Below are 21,270 nucleotides of genomic sequence, written 5' to 3' on the forward strand. Positions count from 1 at the left end.
TTCCTTTACAAAATCTGTCTTGGTGTTTCAATCTGAAAAGGGCAGCTGGGACAAAAAGGGCAGGTAATTGTCCCGTCTCTCTCTCTCTCTCTCTCTCTCTCTCTCTCTCTCCCTCCGTCCCTCTCTATGTCCTTCCACACCGTTCCCCCCCTTCTGCCAGGAGAGGACTGGACATCAGAGCTTCCATAATGAAAAGTGAGCTCTTCCTCTCCCGCTCTCCCCCTCTTTCTCGCCTCTCTGTCGTCAGCTGCTGTCTCCCCCACTTTCTACCTCTTATCTCTCCATTCAAACCCACTCTTGCTTACTTCCCTACCTCACCTACCAAAGTCACAGTCAAAGTCAACAGTAAATACAATGGCAGCATATGGTGAGCGAAAGAAAGGGAGCCTCATGCCACAAGGCTCTTTGTGCTGATAAGGTGTTTTTAAAAGCCTTGGTGGCATTAACAAGGTCAAGTACTAACCTGGCTTGGATTTTAGAAGCAAGCAGAGCGGGTGAGAGCAGGAAAGTCATTTGGGCTGTGAAATGGAAACCTCTCCTCACAGTTTTGTTGTCTGTAACTCACGACACCGCAGTAAAGCTAGCTGTAAATTCTAGCATCACATATAGGCTCTGTTTCAAACGCAAAGACGGTTCCTATTTAGGTAGAATTTCTAGGTAGGAAGTCGAATTTTAAAAGTTGTAGTACTGTCTCAACCTGGTTTGACACATAGGAAGCTTCCTTTTAAGGTGCCTCGTTTTGGCTGATTTTGAAGGAAGCATACAGTGTCTCCTCAGGCAGACTATAGGACATCCCACAACACCTTGCAACCACTTGCAACATCAGTGAAGAAGAACAAACCTTTCCAAACATCCGCTAAAATTAATGGCGTACGGAAGTCCCCGCTTCGACAAAAAGTTTTCCAAAATGAACACATGACTGTAAAAAATCAGTCAAAAAAAGTCATTTCTATGTGAACATTGTCAATAGGAAGTTTAGAACAGTTAATTGTTTCTGGAATGCCGCTGAAATTTCTTTTACCGGTCAGACGGAGCGCGTCCTGCCATAGATTAGCTAGCTAGGAATGCCGTCGCTACTGCAGCAGAGCATATTCAAAGCTTAGTTTGATGCATGGTTAATAAATTAACTGGCTGCGCAGCATCCACTGTATACTGTATATAAAAACAACATGGCTTATTTTTCACAGCCAGCAATTACACAAAGCTAACCAGCATATTTTTAACATTTCTTTTAATCTGTTTTGCATTTAGATCATACTGGCTGTTGAGTGTAACACTGATAGATATAGATAGATAGATAGATAGATAGATAATCAGGAGTATACAACCGTGTGCCATGGAGAGTCGAGAGTCTGCAGGTTTTGGTTCCAACCAAAGACGACAGCAGCTGATTTCACTGATTAGTTTCTTGTCTCTGGTTGAATGTTTGCTAATGAGAGAAATCAGCTGCTGTTGTGTTTGGTTGGAATGAAAACCTGCAGTCTCTCGAACCCTCGTGGCACACCGTTAAATACTCCTGACCAAGGTTATACTATCGCTCTTGTGCTCCCACTAATGCCATGCACAGATTTGGGCACAGATGAGATAAGAGTCTAGCCCTTGACATGATCATTTACCAAAAGCAACACACACACACACACACGCACAGACATATGCACGCACTGACACACACACACACCCCCGCACTCCCACATACACACACAAGTAATGATGTCTCACCTTTCCTGCTGCGGAGGCTCCTTGGTCCATGGAGAAGCTGCAGGACAAACAGATAAAGAGGACAAATTATCCACCGGGGGACAGCTGAGTTCTCAGCTTCACACACATACACAGCTATTCATGTGCACAAATACACATTTGAAACACTTACACTCAGGGACACACACAGGCACGCACACACATACATACACATTATTGCAATGTTGCTATCTAATTCCTGCCGATTCTGTCAGTATTTGGCTGAGTGTGCACTCAGACACACACACACACACACACACACACACACACACACGAACACACACACACACATACACACACACTATGTGCAAACCAATAGGAGCATGCATGTACACATCTAAGCACACACACAGGACTGTGATCTTGCAGTTTCTTTCACCAGTTTCTCTAATTCAAACACTCTCCTTCACTCCCTCTCTCTCTCTCTGTCTCTCTCTCACACACACACACACACAAACACACTCTCTCTCTCTCACACACTCTCTCTCTCTCTCTCTCTCTCTCTCTCTTTCTAAGTTTTGAACTACCTCTGAGATCATTAATCAGTACTTTTGCTACCAAAGTCGAAGAACAGAGCCTCAGAAATAGGCATGCATGCGCGCACACATACACACACACACCCACACACACCCACACACAAATTATGGATTTAGGAATGGACAAAAGATGTGAAATATCTTGGCTGACAGCTTTTCATCTAGTGGAGTATATTTCGAGTGTATTTTTCATTTATCACCGGCAGAACATCATTGTCTGTGAGCGCGCTGCACCACAGATGTTTAATCTTCGTCAGGTTTTCGCGTTTCTCAGAGAAGTGGCATAAACTGATGCTCAGAAAGACATTTTACAGTAAATGTAAATAGTACATTTTGCAGTCAGCCTTTTCAACTAAATTTATAGCTCAGACACGCACGCAGCAAACACAAACACACACACATACACTTACACACACTAACGCTGTGAACACACTGATTGCAACAAATCTGTAGCCCTCCACTGTTACTGCTGTGTTATGGCGTTGGGTTTGCATTGCAGATGCATTGCGTTGCACTCTGAGTGCTGCATGCATTGTATTTATCCTACTTTTGCATTAAATGAATGCGTAAACTGGATGCTGTCAAAATGGCAGTAAAAGTAGTGATACATTTAAATATTCAATGTAAATTAACTTTGCATGGTGATGAAGTCATACACGAAACATAAAGATTACATTTACTGTTGTAGAGAAAACATTTACTGTTCAATACCCATACCAAAATATGCAATGTTTTCACTCTATAGGAGTACTTCATTGGAGGGAAACTAGATAAATAAAGCCCATACACATCTCTTTGCTCATATAATTCATGAAATCCCGAAACTGCGGTTATGAGACGTTCATCCGTCATTGTTGGACCACTAGTCAAATGCAGACCAAATGCAGATAAACCTTGTGTGCTGCTCTGTATGGTCTGTATGTGAAGACAACGCAAACAATGTTACGGAAACAGTGTGTTCACGGCGTGAGGGGTCGGCAAGACAGAGATTTTGTATCCGTCAAAAATGAATTGACCCAATGCATTCTCTATGGAGCTGATACGTTTATGAATGACTGAGAGAACGAAAGGCTATCCACTTTTTGTACGCAGCCTTGGTCCGTATTTTTTCATACGTCAAAAGTTTGAACTTTTGTTAGACTGCACTATACGTTATTATCCATTAACTGTTCACCAGCCTATCATAGATGATGAAGGTGGAGCTCGCCTTTTCTCTCTCGATTTTCAGAATGGAAAAGCAACTAATTTCACTCGTATACAGCTTCCCAGAGTTGTATGATATGCAGCCACAGCTTAAAGCATTTGGCAAGAATGGCAATAAAAAGGAGCTTGCAGATGTTTCTGTGTTTACAGATTATCTATCCGCTTTTTTTCCAAAACGCCACACCTCCGTTTTGCATTCCAATCAGACAAAGAACAGAGAGTGACGGATCCGTACACAAACTCCACACACATAAAAGGAAATATTTTAAAATGGGCATCATTTCTGCCCGATAAACCCCATATTCTCGTCTGAGTGAAATAACTCTTGTACGTCTTCACATCCTCAAGTGCCAATGAAGAGTAATAGGCTTTAAGACCATGAGTAAACGCGACGATTCAAAGCACTGCCTTTGGGTCCAGAAAAAGTAGAAAATATATAGTTAAATCAAAGCCTGGAGAAAATACTGCAGTCCCCCCTGAAATGGCACATTAAACTCAGCGTTGAGACCTGTCTTGGGATTCAAATTCAATTAGCCAGGTTGACTTTTGAGAACAACTCCATTTATTCTCTCTTCTTAAAGATTTTTCAAAATGTCTCCTCCCTGGCTGGCCCCTTTACACTGCTAGATAATTAGCAGTCTTTACAGGCAAGATATGAAAACAAGTACTGTGGATGTGTGCAGTGCTATAATCTCACTGGGACTAATGTAAAATACACAACAAGCTGAAAACGGCAAATTCTTACATTTAGTAAACAGTTTTTTGAGCCAGCACAGCATCCAACATTTCAACTTTAGGTAATCTTCAGTGGTGTATTTTACGCTGTGCACATTTTACCTGTTTTATATTCCTATTTACATCGCTAAAATGATAAAAATATGGAATCAAATTCAGAAAATTTATGAAATTGGAGTAACGTTACTTTCCTGTCTCCACTACTAAGAACTGTTGTGGTTCCAGCCATTTCTATGATCTTCTTGGAGAGAGATGTGATGTGAGTGTGAAGGCGAGTAAATACAGGCAGCAGCTTTGACAGAAGAGAGCCATCTGTCTCTTACAGCGCTCATTTTGAAAATCGTGTTGGTTCTGCAAGAAACTGCAATAACGCTGCAATAACCATGTAAGTGTATCTCATGGGGAGATTCAACCAGAAAAAAACAAAAAACAAAATTGATAACGTAAATGTTAAATGCCTTTTTAGTCCAATTTGTTTGTGGAAATATTGTATGGCATTACAGCGTAGGTGTGCTGGGATGGCAGGTTGTGTATTATTGAGTTGATGAGAAAATTAGTCTGACATTTAGATTAGGCTTTAATTTGGTTGTTAGAGATCACATTTATTCCAGGTCATGAGCAGCAGATGAATTACTCAGGTGTGGCATTTTGAGAGACGCTCTGGCATTTTTCCAAGAGAACTGTATATTGCTTTTTTTTTTTTTGCTAAAGGGTGCAAGTGAGTGTCCTGCCATCTCAGGAAAGAAGCACATCAGATCATATTAGACAGTTGCAGACTGTGACAAATATTTCAGTCTAACATGGAGAGAGTGCTTTTCTCTCCACATCTCTGCAGATCTTTTTCCTGCTCCATTGCTCTAAAATCCATTATTTTTCTCTAGTGCCAATTGTGATTTTCAACTAGGATTGGGGTAAGCAGTTTGGCTGGCTAAAAATGATATTTGTGAATGTGTGGCAGTGCAAAGGAGTTCAATGATGTCAATGGTTAGACAGCATACATACAGTATGCCAACTGTGTAATTTTTTGGATTAGCCTACAGACGCCTTAAAAAAACATTACAGTCATGAAGACGCACAATTCTTCCTGTAGTGCTACAGTAAAAAGGCCGTAACCCCTATAACGTCTGATCTACTCTCTGTGTTTTACCTGCAACTGATATGGTTTCTCAAGGCCAGTAACAACACTGATATTTGTAGAGTGAAATCACCAACAAAGGATATTTTATCTTTAAATTTGACCTTTTTCATGCCAGAAATTCCATTTATTCAGTATTTCCCCCAATAAGTCAGGGTGAAAAAGCCTCTGAAAGATCATTTAGACCATGGGACACTAAAACTCTCCATTAAAACAAAGATTAATGAAATTCTTTAGGATGGGTTAGCAGCTCCTTTAAGGCAGAGTGACTCACCCAATCGTACGGGAAACTCTGGGACTCTAGGCCTTTAAATGAAGAATTAAATCACAAAAACCTAATCAAATGTTCAAAGAAAATTACATCTAAATGTTTTACAGACTGTTTTTTTGTGTTGCTGTGGGAGGAACCTCCATCAGATAAGAGGTGGACGACTTTCACTGGTCGATATCTGATATTTAATAAAAGGCACATCAGTGATATATCGGTCCAGCCCTAGTAAATATGATCCACCTTTCTCACTCAAATGTCCTCATTCATCCATGAGATCACCTACAATGGCAGAGGTGTCATCTTTCACCTACTGGTCCCTTGCATACTTATCCCTATTACACCCTTCTTCCCACCCATCATCCAGCAACACACTAGAGCTGAACAATTAATCGGAAAAAAAAAAAAAATCCAAATCGCAATATGAACTTCTGCAATTTCCAAATCGTAGAGGCTGCAATTAATTTCTTAAGAAAGTTGCGTCCAAACTGGATTTCTGAACAAGGTGTTTCAGAGCTGCAGGTAATCTTTGGTCCATGAAGCAAGTACAATATTGGTGAAAAAACCTTTCATCAGACTCAAACTCAGTAAATCCTGCACACTGACATCAATTTTTTGTAACAAAATCACTTTTCTTTAAACAATTTTAAAGTTCTAAAAACTGCAATATTCTGTCAAACAATCGCAATTCGATTTTTTGTCAATATTTTTCAGCCCTACAACACACACACACACACATACACACGCACAAACACACACACACACACACACACTCACTCACCCAGCCATGCTGCTGGTGGCGGAGCTCTCGGTGATCTGCGAGCTGGCGATCCACTTGGTCTCGCCCACCACCGTCCGGGCGTGCGGCAGGCGGCCCACGTCTTTCACCGTCATCATCAGGTGCCGCGACGACTTCAGGACCCTCACCGCCTCGTCGTGCGGGATGCCCAGGAAGCTGCGCCCGTTCACCTCCAAGATCTGGTCGCCAACCTGCGGGGCGGGGAGGGCACAGAGAGGCATGGAGGGCGGGACTGAGCAGGGCGGCACGGGCAGAGCGGGCTGAGACCGGCACACGCACGGGTTCATAGGTCAAAGGTCACACAGTACGGGGGTCAGACAGAGGTAGCGTAACAGACGGGAGGCGGTAGAGGCATATAAAATGTTAAACAGATCAGTGTGAGATAATTAGGTTTGAGGTTTTGCGTGCAGAGTCGTGCCCCGCTCAGGTGCTAGAGTGGAAGAGGAATAATTATACGAAGATTAAAGTATTCCACTGCACGCCGCCCCGGCTTCACACCAGAGCTATTTAATATGTAATTGAAAAGGCCTTCATACGTAATTTTATATTCTATCAAAGGGGCTCAGCCTGGACCCCCTGGAGGCAGTGGGTGGAGGGGAGGGCGGTGTCCAAACCAAACACCATCTCGGACAATAGCCACCTTCTCCACAATGAGCTGATGTGGCTACGGAGCACCTTTAACCGGGTCATCCCTCGGACACGCTTCATTTGTGCCAACTGACATTCTTCCAGCCAGCTATAACGCTGCTGAAATACTGCCCCAACCCTGAACTGCCCTGTTTCTACGCCCTACACTACTCTGTATGTCTCCTTTCCTTGGCATAATCTTATCTCTGTCTATCATGACATGTACTTATCTCTGTACATACCTCCATAAATAAGCATTTCACTTCTGTCGCCTACGTAATATCTGGCCAGATTGCTGTCCATTGTTTCCTCCTTCTGTAAATCTGAGATTGTGGATAGCTGAGAATCTTTCACACCCTGCTCATTATGCTCTTGCACTGGATAGTAATTCTGTAAATCTGAAAACCTGTAAACATTTGTTATTCTGTTCAAATTCACCGTAGCCAACGGGAGCTCTGTATTAGAATGACAAAGAAACAGCATCTCTAAACCTCCATATATTCTACTTTTTGTATTATTATATATAGCATATTCTTTACTGCTACAATGATCCAATTCTCCCTTGGGGATCAGTAAAGTTAATCTTATCTTGTTGTTGTTCTTATCTTATCTTAAGTTATTTTGTCTTGTCTTGTCTGTGTGGTAGCATACTTTCATTTTTGATTGTATGAACTTGAATAAACTTCATATAAAATGTGTACCATTGGGGCAATAAGATGCCCAGGTCTGATCATTCACATGTCATGCAGAGTATAACCAACATGACAACATGAATGTACATTCTGCCCACACTGAATGAGCAAAAAGAGCTGAAATGCTATGTAATAATGTTAAAATAATATTTCAATCAGTGGAAATGTCCTTGTTGATGCCTGTAGCTCCAGTAAAAGCAGTTAACATTAATATAACATTTGCCATTTAATGGAAACTTCAATTCAAAATGCCTTACAGTGTGTACATTTTTTAGTATGTGAGACTCCAGGGGGAATTAAACCTCTAACTCTGGCAGTGTAATGCTCTGTACCCATTGAGCTACCACTTCTACAGATTTGACTGTAGAGAATATTTCAGACCAAACCTCCACCTCCCAAAACTCAGAATGACCCGGCACATCCATGAGCTTGAACCTCCCCAGCTCATGCTGTGCTGTCACATTGTATAAATTTAGATTTTAGGCATCTACTGTAGCAGATGCTCTTATTCAGAACAAATTACAATGAGCGCAGCAGCAGAACAAGATTAGATTCCTAGACCTTTAATATTACAAGCGACCAACAATAAGGAGTGCAAGGGTCAAAGTCACAGTACAAACAATAACAAATAGTCCTTTGTCGCACAACAAGCATGCTAGGTAAAGAAATTAGAGCCAGGTAGATTTTTTTTCTTTAGTCATCTCTGTGCTCTCTCTCTCCCAGCTCTCTTTACTTCATCTGTCACCATAACTATATAATAAGCTACTCACAGACGATGGGCTTGCCACTCTCCTTTAAAAAAAAAATGGTACAGTCGTTGGTCTTGTAAATTGCTTTGTCTGGCATTTAGACTTGATTTAGTGTTTAGCATTTAAAAAAATGTTCCCAAATGTCAGTTTCTGTCTCTTTGTTTTATTCCCACTTTACTCTGGTCAGCCAAGCAAATCCCACAAAGATTTCAATGTTCTCTCAGAGCAGCAGCCAATGTAAACTGGAGATTAAAGACATTCAATATCCGATACCTTCAGTGTCCTGGGCATTTTCCAACAACTTGAGGTCACCACCAGATCTATCACCACTAATGCACTAATGCACAACAGCACCTCTACTTCCGCAGGCAACACAGGAAATGTGGAGTACAAGCCTCAACACTTGTCAGCTTTTACAAGTGAAAAACTATAGTTTGTAGCAGGGCCATTCCACTGCAAAGGGACGCAAGATCAAAATCATATTTAGAAATGCACAAAAATCATCAGTGGCAACAAGCTCCCATTCAATGAGGCCACACACTGCTGCCACCGCAAAGCACTCATCTCTTCATCAAACATCCCACAGAGTTTTTATTCCCACCATCAGGTGGTAACGCAGCACCTGAGCCCGAGCCACAGGGATGAAAGACAGATTTCAAGACAGATTACAAGCTGTTTGCTCCAGCTGTTTGAATTACAAACAGCCACGAAGGGAGGCAATGGACTCATTTTTATGGACTTATTATCACAACATGCTCATTTTTTGTGGGGTTCTTTTAATATTTGAAGACGCAGCATAAGAGCACGCAAGACTCATGAGTCACAAAAGGAGGAGACACTCATACACAGCAGACATCTTCACTATTGTAGTAGTATCTCTGGAACGGTCACATGTTGAGAAATGGCATTTGGACTCCAATGTGGTCGCAACAGAAATTAAATCCTTGTTACGTTAATGTTTCCAAACAAGGAAATGCTGCACATTGTAGTGATTTAGTGTGCAGAATAACTGAATGCCACACATGTCTCAAGTGATGACAGCTATCTCCAAAATGTGTTTAGAAATGTGTGGGTGACATATTGGCTTCTGGTGCGTGCTGATACTACACATAGTCCAATGATAGAAGGTATACAGGCAATCTATCAACCTAGTTATATTTTGCACACGTCATTTTATACATCTGTTGCCATTTATCATCTTCATTGTACCTTGCACATATATGACTCTGTCAGTGCTGCTGCTACCAACTACGCCAATGCTGCTACACTGGAACAATTCATCAGCTTTCAATGTATATTTGTGGTGTGTTTATGTCTGTGTTTATGCGTTTGTGTTTAGTCTGTTGTCATACAGTAAATCTTTTCTGCACTATATGTGAGGTCCTGATACGTTTTGTCCTGCACTAGTGTGTCAATCATGTATTGTGTAAATGTCTTGCAGCAATGAATTAATTAAAATTCTTTGCACACCTGTTGTATTTGACAAATTACTGCAAACCTGATTCTGATTCTGACTCCAAGTAAGTTTCATGACCCTACAAAGCTCATTCAAAACCACAGTGTTAAAGGGTAACGCCGCTCCATTTAAAAGTTCTTATATATTATTCTTGTGGTTAAAGACAGTCCAATCAATATTTGTGATACATGGCCAACTCCACTCCAAAGCCAGGATCAAGACACTTAATAATTGTGATATAATCAGATTTATGTGTGCTGTTCTCTGTTAATAATTTATTATATGTACAGGGACCAGCGAGAAAAATGGCCAGTTTTTTAAGTGCTGAAATGTTTTTGGGGAAGTAAAAAGTTTTTATCCAACAGTATAGCGTTAGGAACTTTAATCAAACATGTTCCCTTGTGATCTGCTCCTCTCAGTTTTCTCAGACTTTGCACCCTATGACATTTTTCGGCTACAGGAAGGTAAGCCCATCAACGCTTGTAATTTATTTGAAGCATCTAATCAGTATGCGCTGCATCAGAGTACCTTGGCCTATCAACTTCCTCTATTACTGCAGCAACCACACTGTCAGCCACACTGCTTCAATGCACAAAGTTATAAAAGGCTGAATTTATTTAGAGTGACATGAATAATCTGCTGTTGATAGTTTGTTTTGTATTGTGAGTGACGTTATGTGTTTTTTCTTCCATGAGTGTCAGTATGTTCTGTGAAAGTTGACAATATTTCACTGCACCAATGCCTCAAAGATACATTTCTGTACGTCGTACTTGGAAAATAAAGTGATTGTGCTTCTAAACAACATGTCAGCCGCCGCAAACAACTGCCAAAATAGCCGATTTGCATTTCAGTTTTAGACGTTTAGCTGACACCCTTATCTTCATAGATGATCAGACCTGCCATCCTGCCTCCCAACCCCATGGAAGAGCAACAACAATTTATCAGGCGAGACTTTGTACGATGTCAATCAGCACCAAGGACTCAAAAAAAAATGAAAAATTCTTGTACATTTCTTGTACTTGGCGATCAAAGTGATTCTGATTGTGCAGTTGCTGTTAATGTTGATGAGGTGCAGCGATTTCAGCTGCAAACGATGGGACTGGTGCAAATAAGCAGTTCTAACATATGACCTTTTGTCTCTTGGTTGAAAACAAACACACCACCATCCATGTAGTGTAGATATGCACACACACACACACACACACACGCACAGAGAGAGAGAGAGCTTTGTCTGGTTAAAGTTGAGTCACAACACTGAGTCACTTGACTGTTGTGCTGCATCTCCTGCTGTTGTCATCAAGTTGCCACTGACGTCCTCCCTCTCTCCGCTCCGCTTCCTCTCTTCAAACCTCTCCTAGAATCAACAGAGTACAACCGTTCTCTCTCTCTCTCCCTCTCTCTCTCTCTCTCTCTCCTTATTTGACTCCCTCTCGCTCCCCCCCCCCCCTCCCTCATTAGAATTCTATTCGAGAGAAGCTGGGCCCTGTCCTGAGTCGCAAGTACTTCATTTCTAGTGATCAATCCGTGCGTCAGACCAGAGCCGCCATCGCCGAGGAGCGTGCTGGGTAATTAAACAACAGCCAATGGCAATGATATTTACAATTAAGGCTCTGATGAATCCTGGTGATTAATAATAGCATGTACGTCGTACAGGGCGAGAAAAACAACATGGGCAACAGCTGAGTACGGCCCGATCGATCGCAATGAAATGCAACACATTGTTTTTCTGAAACACTCCCAATTATAAGCTTCACACGTCCGCACTGACTCTCTCTAAGGCCACACACACACACACACACACACACACACACACACGCACACACACCTCCATGTATGTAAGTCTTCATCGGAACCAAGTAGGAGATGGGAGAAGTGCTAAGATAAAGGTTCCTGTGGCATCCTAGTGGCTCAGTAGGTGATTGAGCATAACATGTCATAATAACAATAATACACTTTTTTTTATTTAGCACAAGTGCTTAACAGGCAGCAAAAAGGAAAAAAATACAGAACCTCTTATAGTATTTCTCTCTTTCCACTGTGCTGCCTTACAAATAATCCTTAAAAAAAAGAGGATTTCTCCATTTGTAAAAGGATATGAATGCAAATACAGACAGTGCATCACTTTGCAAACGGGAAGTGGTGAATCATATTCCCTGACTGTCTTCTGCTCGCTCTAATTTGTCTAAAAAAACATCCATTCTGGCTATTCTCCACAGCTCTTATTTCTTTATTTCTTTTGCAGCACTTTGCTTTTACACGATCATTCTACGGTCACAGGAGTATTGTAAGGGCAAAATGGCCCCTGACCCGGCTTTGCACTCCTTACAATTGGTTGCTTGCAATTTTGATGACAGAGGAATTGAAGTTTATTCTACTGTTGCACTCACTGTTAGTCACTCTGGATAAGAGTGTCATAGGTCATGTGAGTGTATAGAATGTAAATATAAAGTACAATGCTGCAATTTCTGCAGTTGAAACTACACTCCAACAAACTTTTATGGCTTTGGTCCGGTATTTCAATCCAAACACGAGAGCTAAACTGTTTTAAGTCGTTCAAATTAACTAAATCAGCCGGTTGAATCATGTAATGTAATCAGATTTTGTTTTTTTTGGTGTTGATGATGTTACATTTTAGAGTTAGATCAACTCTTTCATTCTGAGGGACTGACACCAAAACCTGATGTGTACCGCTGATGTTCTGCTATTAAACTCCATTGTAGCGGCGCTGGAAAATGTCATGTCATCTACATTTGGCCACATTACGTAGACGACATGACATTATTATGTGTTATTATGTGTTATTCACATAAATAACAAATATATATATACCACCAAACAACAAAATGAGCCCAGACATGTAAGTAAATGTAATGTAATAGCTGTTTGTTTGATTTTTAAGTGTTTAATTTAGGGTGGATTGTTCCTTTAAATCTCCACCATTCATTCCATGTTTTGATGTATACCAAACATTTAGCGAATATTCTAATCACCTGTTGTTGCATCATCACATCAGTCTTTCACAAATCCCACGTTTGGCTCGTATTTTGTCACAAGCACAAACTTTGTCATCAGATCCTTTTTCAAAAGCGGCTCCTGAGTGTCTGGGTAAAGCGCTATTGAAGAAAAGTGATGAGAAGACAGAGGCGGCGAGCAGACAGGCTATTACGCTCCCTTTGAATCGTCCTACTCAAGCCGTTTGATCAGGACTATTGTCAAGTATTCCACTGACATTATCAAAGCGCTGTGATGTACAGTCTGGGCCAGATAGCTTGGTTGAATGGAGTGGCGGACGTGGAGAGAGAGAGAGAGAGAGAGAGAGAGAGACGGGGGCAGCTGAGGGATAAAAATGGAGGCTATAGCGATCCCTAAAGCTACATGAAGAACAGGAGGCAGTTTTATCTTGTCCTTTGGTTGCTTCTTTCACTTTGTTGCTTTCTTTTTTATATAAATATCTCTGGTTCTTTCCCTCTGTCTCTTTGTGTGTCCTGTTGCTGTGTGTATGTTATGAGAGAGAGAGACAGAGACAGAGAGAGAGCAGAGCAGTGTGTGGGCTGCCCGTCTCCCATCTACCGCTTTCCATACTTCAACTCTCCTGACGTTTCCCTCCCTTCGTTTCTGTCCCCTGGCAGGGGGAGGAGAACAGGGAAGAGATTAGATATCGACTTGCCATGCCTCAGTCCAGCTCCTTATACTTTGAACTGTAGCATTTGTCTTCTTAAATGAGCCAAAGTGAGGGAATGCGCTTGGATTTGTACGGAGGAGGGCTGGAGGACGTCGGTTCGTCCTAAAAAACAAAGGAGGCAGAGGCTTTTCGTTGAGCGTGCCAAAGCCCAGACAACAGATATCTTCAAGTTCAGACTCTCACTGGAAATGGTTAAACTTTAATTAGGCCCCTCGGCTCCCTTACCTTTCTTTGTATTCCTCTCTCTCTCTCTCTCTCTCTCTCTCTCTGTCTCTCTCCTCCTCTCTCGCTCTCATTATTTTCCATGCTGTTTTTAACAGCCGATTTCTTGATCAAAGTTTTATTATTATTTTAACAGTCTGCCTTCCGTCTGTCTGATTCCTCACCTCTTCAACGCACTCCAGCCCCACTCTCCTGTACCCCTCCCTCCCTCCCTCCCTCCTCCTCCTCCTATCCCTCTTCCTTCCTTCCTCCTCCGCTCTCCTCTTCTCTCCTCAACCCCTTTCCTCCTCCTTTACTCTTCCTTTTCCCCTCTAGTCCTCTATCCATCTCCTCCCCTGATATTATTCTGTCCTCCTTTCTCCTTCTACTCCACTCCTCCAACACTTCTCCTCCTCCTCCACCCCTCATTACCACTCCTCCCCCTCAATCTCCCTCTCACCGCCCTTCTTTCCTCCTCTATTCCTTCAGTCCCCATCTTTTCTCCTCCCAGCGTAACCCCCCAAGCTCCACTGCAGCCATGTGGCACCAGGCATTCCCATCAGCCATCAGCCATGGAGGGAATGCTTCCTTTGAAATCCATGAAAGTGTTTGCGTTGCGTTTGCGTTGCGTTTGCGTTGCGTTTGCGTTGCGTTTGCGTTGCGTTTGCATTGCGTTTGCGTTGTGACACATCCGTTGGAAGCATCCAAGTTCCAAAATAGCAGAGGTTCAGTTCTCAATGGCTGATGTTTATCCTCATATAGCTCACTGAAATAATGAGAAAGAAAAGTTGATATTGGTTGTTTTCTGGTGTATGGACTCGCGGTCATGATGTTCAGGCTATGATGTTTTATCAAAAAAAAGTCTACACGTTTCTCAAAGTGACAAACAAACTCTCAAAAGCAGATAGGGGTAATCTACTATAATAGTGTTTGGCTGTAGTTTGGCAGTATTGCAGTTTGTTTCATCTTAGCTTTTGTTTACATTTGTGCACAAAGAGGAAAAAATACCAGTTATATTTATTGTAATGATGAATGTGGTGCAGATGATTTTCCCCTCTGTTCCTCTTTCAAAACCACATGGTCTGTGGAGCGGCTAGAACATCACAGTGATGCAACGCTGACGGCGATGAGGCGCAACGCAACACGGCTAGTGGAATTTGAGGATAAGCCTGACTGACTGAACCTGCCTGAGCGTCCTAACGACCCACAGATCCTAACTGCATCGAATGATCTTACCAAGATGGAGAGACGTCTTTAAGGGCATCATATGGTGTTGCCCGAAACAGCAAAGCTCAATTATCTATGCACCGCACCATAAATCACTGCAAGGAGCCGGAGGGTGTCGTGTTTTTAGACTAGGAGGAGGAACTCTTTAGATTGTTTGTCGTTGAGTGTTGTCAAAGAACGCATGCTGTTAGAAAGATAGATTCCTGACAGACAAATCTACTGTATGAACCAGAGTTTGGGGAACTTCTTTTAGGGATTATAAAGTACTACAACATCTCACGGATTATTGTATCTGCATAACTTCTGCTCTCAAACTTTGTTTGCGCTTTGTTGGTGAGTCACTAATCCCCAGGAGTAGATGGGTTCTTTTGCAAGTCAAGCCTTCTCTGATTTGTAAATTAATACAGTCTTCTGTCCATAATACATCTTGCATTTTCCCTTTTCGAATCCAGCCCAGGACCTTTGGCACGTTATCCCCCTCTCGCTTTCCCAATATTTCCTCTCTCTCTACTTTCACCTATCAAATAAAGGCAAAAATTGCCAAAAATCATCTTAAAAAAAATAAATAAAAAAAACCTAACCAAAGCTGTTTTACTTGCCTAAACTTAACCTTTATACAGTATGTGACAAACAGGTGAAAATGGCCTGACCAATTTGTGGTGGAGGAACATAAAATGTCCACAACATATAATCTGCATTTCAGAGTTCATGCTCATTTTTGAGCTCAAGTTTTGAGCTTGTTGCCCTTGTCTCATGTATGTCACCATGCACTGTGGAACTATGTAAATATGTTGGAAATATGTCTCTGCACCAATGTTACCAAAATTCCTGCATGTGTATTGTAGTTGGCACTCCATATATCAGTCACTGCAGCCATATTGTTGACTTTAGTAACAGCCAGGTGACAGCAAAGCAGCTACAGACAACAAACCTTTGTTGTGCCAAACTTTGCATCGCCTAAAAAAATGCCTTTCCCTGGCAGTGTGTCCTTGTTTTGTCCTCAGAGTGTGTTGTTGTTTGGCCATTGCACAAGGAAATCATCATGGGGGAAATGCGCTTAATAAATAACAAGCAGACTAATTTATAACCTGACAACTTCCTTGCAGAATCAATGAATGCTTGTGGTTTGAGATAACAAGATCACAAACAAGTGTGATCGCTATTCATTAGGTTACTTTTGGCCAGCCACTTTCATTTGTTGTAATCCTGTGAAATGCTTTTAAAAAGTTGCTCTAACATTTAAAAGTGTGCCAAAGTGTGCACTCCAGGGAAGAAAGCAACAACATCATTTCAATTTCTGACGGTTGTTTTCCCAGCGCGGACTTTTGACAGTAAAACAAGTTTTTAAAAACATTTCTGTCATGACCTGGCTCTTTGTGTTTTGCCCGCCCACCTAATCCTTTTCCTTTCTCCCTCTCCCTCAGCAGGTTCATGCAGAGGGGCGGGGCCGATCTCCATGGGAGTGAGGCTCACAAGGCACACCTGTCTCTCATCCCGCAATCAGCCCGACTTCTTAAGCCTGCTCCAAATTCTCCCCAGTGCCAGATGATTCCCGCACATGCTCGTGTCTCATGCCTCCTCGCTCTCGTGAAGATCTCCTGTCGTAGTGTTTCCTCAGCGTATCACTTGTAGATACTCTAGTCCCAGTTTTCTAGTGAGTTTTTGTTAACTTTCGGAAATAAACTGTTTTTGTTCGATTCTGCATCTGGGTCCTGGCTCTCCTTGAACACACCCCTAACAGAATCATCTGGCCAGAATGGACCCAGCAGAATCTGAGAGTTTTAAGCGGGTGCTCTCTAGCCAGGCAGCAGTGGTTAATCAGCACGAGTCGTCCCTGCTCCAGGTGATGGAACACCTGCAGCAGCTCACCGCCAGCGTGTCTCAACTGGGCGGCCAACTGGAGGCCATCAAAGACCAAGTGATTCCACCTTCCGGCTCTTCCCCTCGACTCCAAGCAGCTGACCAGACCGCCAGTCCAGCGCAGCAAACCAGAGAGCCCTACATCCCTATACCTGCCAGGTATTCCGGTGATTTAGGGACATGTGCTCAGTTTCTCCATCAGTGTTCACTAGTGTTTAGCCAACAGCCTAATACATATGCTTCTCAGTCAGCTAAAATTTCATTTGTCATGAGTTTACTCACAGGACAGGCAGCCGCCTGGTCCTTAGCCATCTCAGGGCAGCAATCAGACCTCCTCACTGACTACAAACTATTCTCAGATGAGATGAAGCGGGTTTTCGACCACCCAGTCAAGGGTAGACAGGCAGTGGGTCAATTGCTGGATCTTCAGCAGGGAAACCAGCCAGTGTCACAGTTTGCTGTAAGTTTCCGCATTCTAGCCGCGGAGAGTGGGTGGGGGGACGCAGCCCTTCAGGCTGTTTTTTGTAAAGGGCTCTCCAGTGAAATTAAAGATGAGCTGGCAGTGCGTGAAGAATGCTCCTCACTTAACCAACTCATAGATTTAGCCATCAGACTAGATAACAGACTGAGGGAGAGGAATAGGGAAAGACTGGAAACCAGGAGAAGACCTGCAGCCGGTTCCTCGCCTCCCGTCCAGGACCCCGCACCACCCACTCAAGGCTCCACCCTCCTCGCCTACGAGTCCCGCCAACCCCCAGCGGAGGAATCCATGCAGCTCGGACGGGCGCGCCTGACCCCAGCGGAACGACAGAGGCGGATGACAGGGAGACTCTGCCTCTACTGCGGCCAAGAGGGACATTACGCCAGCCGCTGTCCGGAGGCGCCAAAAGGCCAGGCTCACCAGGGAACAGGAGGTTCCTGGTGAGCCGAATCTCGTCATCCTCCGCTTCACGCCTCCGGGTGGCAGGTACGATTCACGCCACACAACACTCCCTCTCGGTCGAGGTCTTGGTCGACTCGGGGGCAGATGACAATTTCATTGACATTAGTTTCGTTAAAGCCCATGGCCTACCTGTGTATAAGCTAACCTCACCCAAGGAGATCCACTCCATAGATGGTAAATTGTTGGAAATTGTTACTCACAAGACCGAGCCCCTTAAGCTACTTCTCTCCAGCAATCATCACGAGCATGTTGACTTGTTTGTCATCACCTCCCCCCTTAACAACGTCATCTTGGGCATTCCCTGGCTCAAGCGGCATAACCCCCACATTGACTGGGTCACGGGCACCATCCGTAAGTGGAGCCTGTACTGCCATGCTCACTGCCTGCAATCTGCAGTCCCGGCCCGGATCTCCAGCTCCTGCCAGCAACCCGAGGAAATTGACCTGACTAATGTCCCCTCCGAGTACCATGACTTAAAGGAGGTGTTCAGTAAGACTTCTGCCAGCACCCTTCCCCCGCATAGACCTTACGACTGTGCAATCGAGTTGCTCCCCGGGTCACCCCTCCCTACCAAGCGGTTGTATAACCTCTCCAAGCCTGAAAGGGAGGCTATGGAGAGTTATATCACCGACTCGGTAGCGGCGGGGCTGATCCGGCCCTCTTCCTCACCTGTAGGGGCGGGCTTTTTCTTCGTTGAGAAAAAGGACAAAACGCTCCGCCCCTGTATTGACTACACAGGACTTAACGACATCACAGTCAAGAACAAGTACCCTCTTCCCCTCATAGACTCTGCGTTCAGCCCCCTACACGACGCCTGCGTTTTCTCAAAATTAGATTTGAGAAACGCCTACCATCTCGTCAGGATCCGTGAGGGGGATGAATGGAAGACTGCGTTTAACACGCACCTGGGACACTTTGAGTATCGGGTGATGCCTTTTGGACTGACTAATGCTCCTGCTGTTTTTCAATGTTTGGTAAATGATGTGTTACGAGACTTACTAAACAAGGTTGTGTTCGTTTACCTCGATGACATTTTGATTTTCTCACGGTCCCAAGATGAACATGTTAGTCACGTCCGGGATGTCTTACAAAGACTCCTAGAAAACAAGCTCTATGTCAAGGCTGAGAAATGTGAGTTTCATGTGTCTTCTGTCAGTTTCTTAGGATACGTGGTGGAGAAGGGGCAGCTGCGGGCCGACCCCTCAAAGGTGGAGGCAGTCAGGGAGTGGCTTGTTCCCACCACTCGCAAGCAACTACAACGCTTCCTAGGGTTTGCTAATTTTTACAGACGGTTCATAAGAAACTATAGCCGGATAGCGGCCCCTCTCTCTTCTCTCACCTCGAGTAAAGTAAACTTTGCCTGGTCACCTACTGCTGATGCTGCTTTTGGCACACTGAAAGACATGTTTATTAAAGCGCCTGTCCTTGCTCACCCAGATCCTGAGCAGCAGTTTGTGGTCGAGGTTGATGCCTCGGATTCAGGGGTCGGGGCCGTCCTCTCCCAGCGCCAGCCTGTGGACGGCAAGCTCCACCCCTGCGCTTTCTTCTCTCGTCGCCTCAGTCCTGCGGAGCGCAACTACGACGTGGGAAACCGAGAGCTATTGGCGGTGGTTCTGGCTCTTCAGGAGTGGCGGCACTGGTTGGAGGGGTCTGCGCAGCCATTCATCGTGTGGACAGACCACAAGAACCTGTCATACCTGCGCACGGCGCGGCGCCTCAACTCCCGTCAGGCCCGGTGGGCTCTCTTCCTGGGCCGGTTCTCCTACACCCTCACCTATCGCCCCGGTTCGAGGAACGTCAAGCCAGATGCACTCTCCCGACAGTTTTCCGAGGAAGAGAGGGAGCCCAGCAGTGAGACCATCCTTCCTCCCGCCTGTGTGGTGGGGGCGCTCCGGTGGCGGGTCGAGAAGGAGGTCCAGGAAGCCCTCCAGGGACAAACAGTGCCGGACGGCTTTTCGTTCCCGTGGTCACGAGATCTTCAGTGCTCTCTTGGGGACACGCCTCCCGGATAGCCTGCCACCCGGGAGTCCATCGCACCCTCACATTGGTTCAGCAGCGTTTTTGGTGGCTGTCCATGGCTGCTGATGTTCGAGCCTTCATTGCCGCCTGCACGGTGTGTGCTCGCAACAAGGCCTCACACCGTCCCCCGGCGGGTCTCCTCCAGCCCCTACCCATTCCTCCACGCCCTTGGTCTCACATAGCAGTGGATTTTGTTACGGGCCTGCCTCCCTCAGAAGGAAACGACACCATTTTGACTATTGTGGATCGGTTCTCCAAGGCGGTTCATTTTGTTCCCCTTCCCAAGCTCCCCTCCGCCTTGGAGACCGCTAATCTGTTAGTTCGGCATGTGTTCAGGCTCCATGGTATCCCCCAGGACATCGTATCGGACCGAGGTCCACAATTCACCTCCCAGGTATGGAAGGCTTTCTGTCGGGCTCTGGGGGCCGCCACCAGTCTCACCTCCGGCTACCATCCCCAATCTAACGGGCAAACAGAACGGGGCAATCAGGACCTCGAGACTGCTCTCCCGGCTCCCCTCCTCCTGGGCGACACACCTTCCCTGGGTGGAGTATGCGCACAACTCCTTGATCAGCTCGGCCACGGGTATGTCCCCGTTCATGATCAACACAGGATTCCAACCCCCTCTATTCCCCAGTCAGGAGTCCGACGCGGCGGTGCCCTCGGTTCGGGCCCAGGTCAGACGGGTGTGGCGTGAGACCAGGGCAGCGTTGGGTAGGACCGCTGAACGGAATCGGCGGTTGGCAGACCGTCACCGGATCCCTGCTCCCAACTACAAGGTGGGTCAAGAGGTATGGCTGTCATCACGAGATCTTCCCCTCCAGACCGAGTCCAGAAAAATGGCCCCCAGGTACGTCGGTCCCTACACGGTGGAGAAAGTGATCAACCCCAGTGCCGTCCGGCTCCGCCTCCCCGCCTCACTGAACGTCCACCCGGTGTTCCACGTCTCCCTCCTGAAACCTGTCTCGGTCAGCCCTCTCCAACCACCAGTGCCACCGCCTCCTCCCCCCCCATCTCATCGAGGGTCACCCAGCATACACAGTCACCCGCATTCTGGACGTCCGCAGGCGGGGCCGAGGATATCAGTACCTGGTGGATTGGGAGGGGTACGGTCCCGAGGAGCGCTCCTGGATCTCGCGCTCCCTCATCCTCGACCCACAACTGCTGCGAGAGTTCTATAGTAGGTACCCGAGTAAGCCAGGTAGGACGCCTGGAGGCGTCCATTAGGGGGGGGTACTGTCATGACCTGGCTCTTTGTGTTTTGCCCGCCCACCTAATCCTTTTCCTTTCTCCCTCTCCCTCAGCAGGTTCATGCAGAGGGGCGGGGCCGATCTCCACGGGAGTGAGGCTCACAAGGCACACCTGTCTCTCATCCCGCAATCAGCCCGGCTTCTTAAGCCT

General features: G+C 45.1%; 1 protein-coding gene across 1 annotated transcript in view; it reads right to left on the reverse strand.

Annotated features, from left to right (window-relative positions):
• Positions 1 to 21,270, reverse strand: part of whrna (whirlin a) — a 130,202-nt gene that overhangs the window by 30,605 nt on the left and 78,327 nt on the right. The window contains exons 5-6 of the mRNA XM_078288759.1: positions 6,396 to 6,673; positions 1,720 to 1,756 (exon numbers count right to left, since the gene is read on the reverse strand). Of these exons, the coding sequence (XP_078144885.1) occupies positions 1,720 to 1,756; positions 6,396 to 6,673 (315 nt within the window). The remainder of the gene's footprint in view (positions 1 to 1,719; positions 1,757 to 6,395; positions 6,674 to 21,270) is intronic.

Source organism: Centroberyx gerrardi, chromosome 2, assembly GCF_048128805.1.
Source record: "Centroberyx gerrardi isolate f3 chromosome 2, fCenGer3.hap1.cur.20231027, whole genome shotgun sequence".
In the NCBI taxonomy this organism is placed as follows: domain Eukaryota; kingdom Metazoa; phylum Chordata; class Actinopteri; order Beryciformes; family Berycidae; genus Centroberyx; species Centroberyx gerrardi.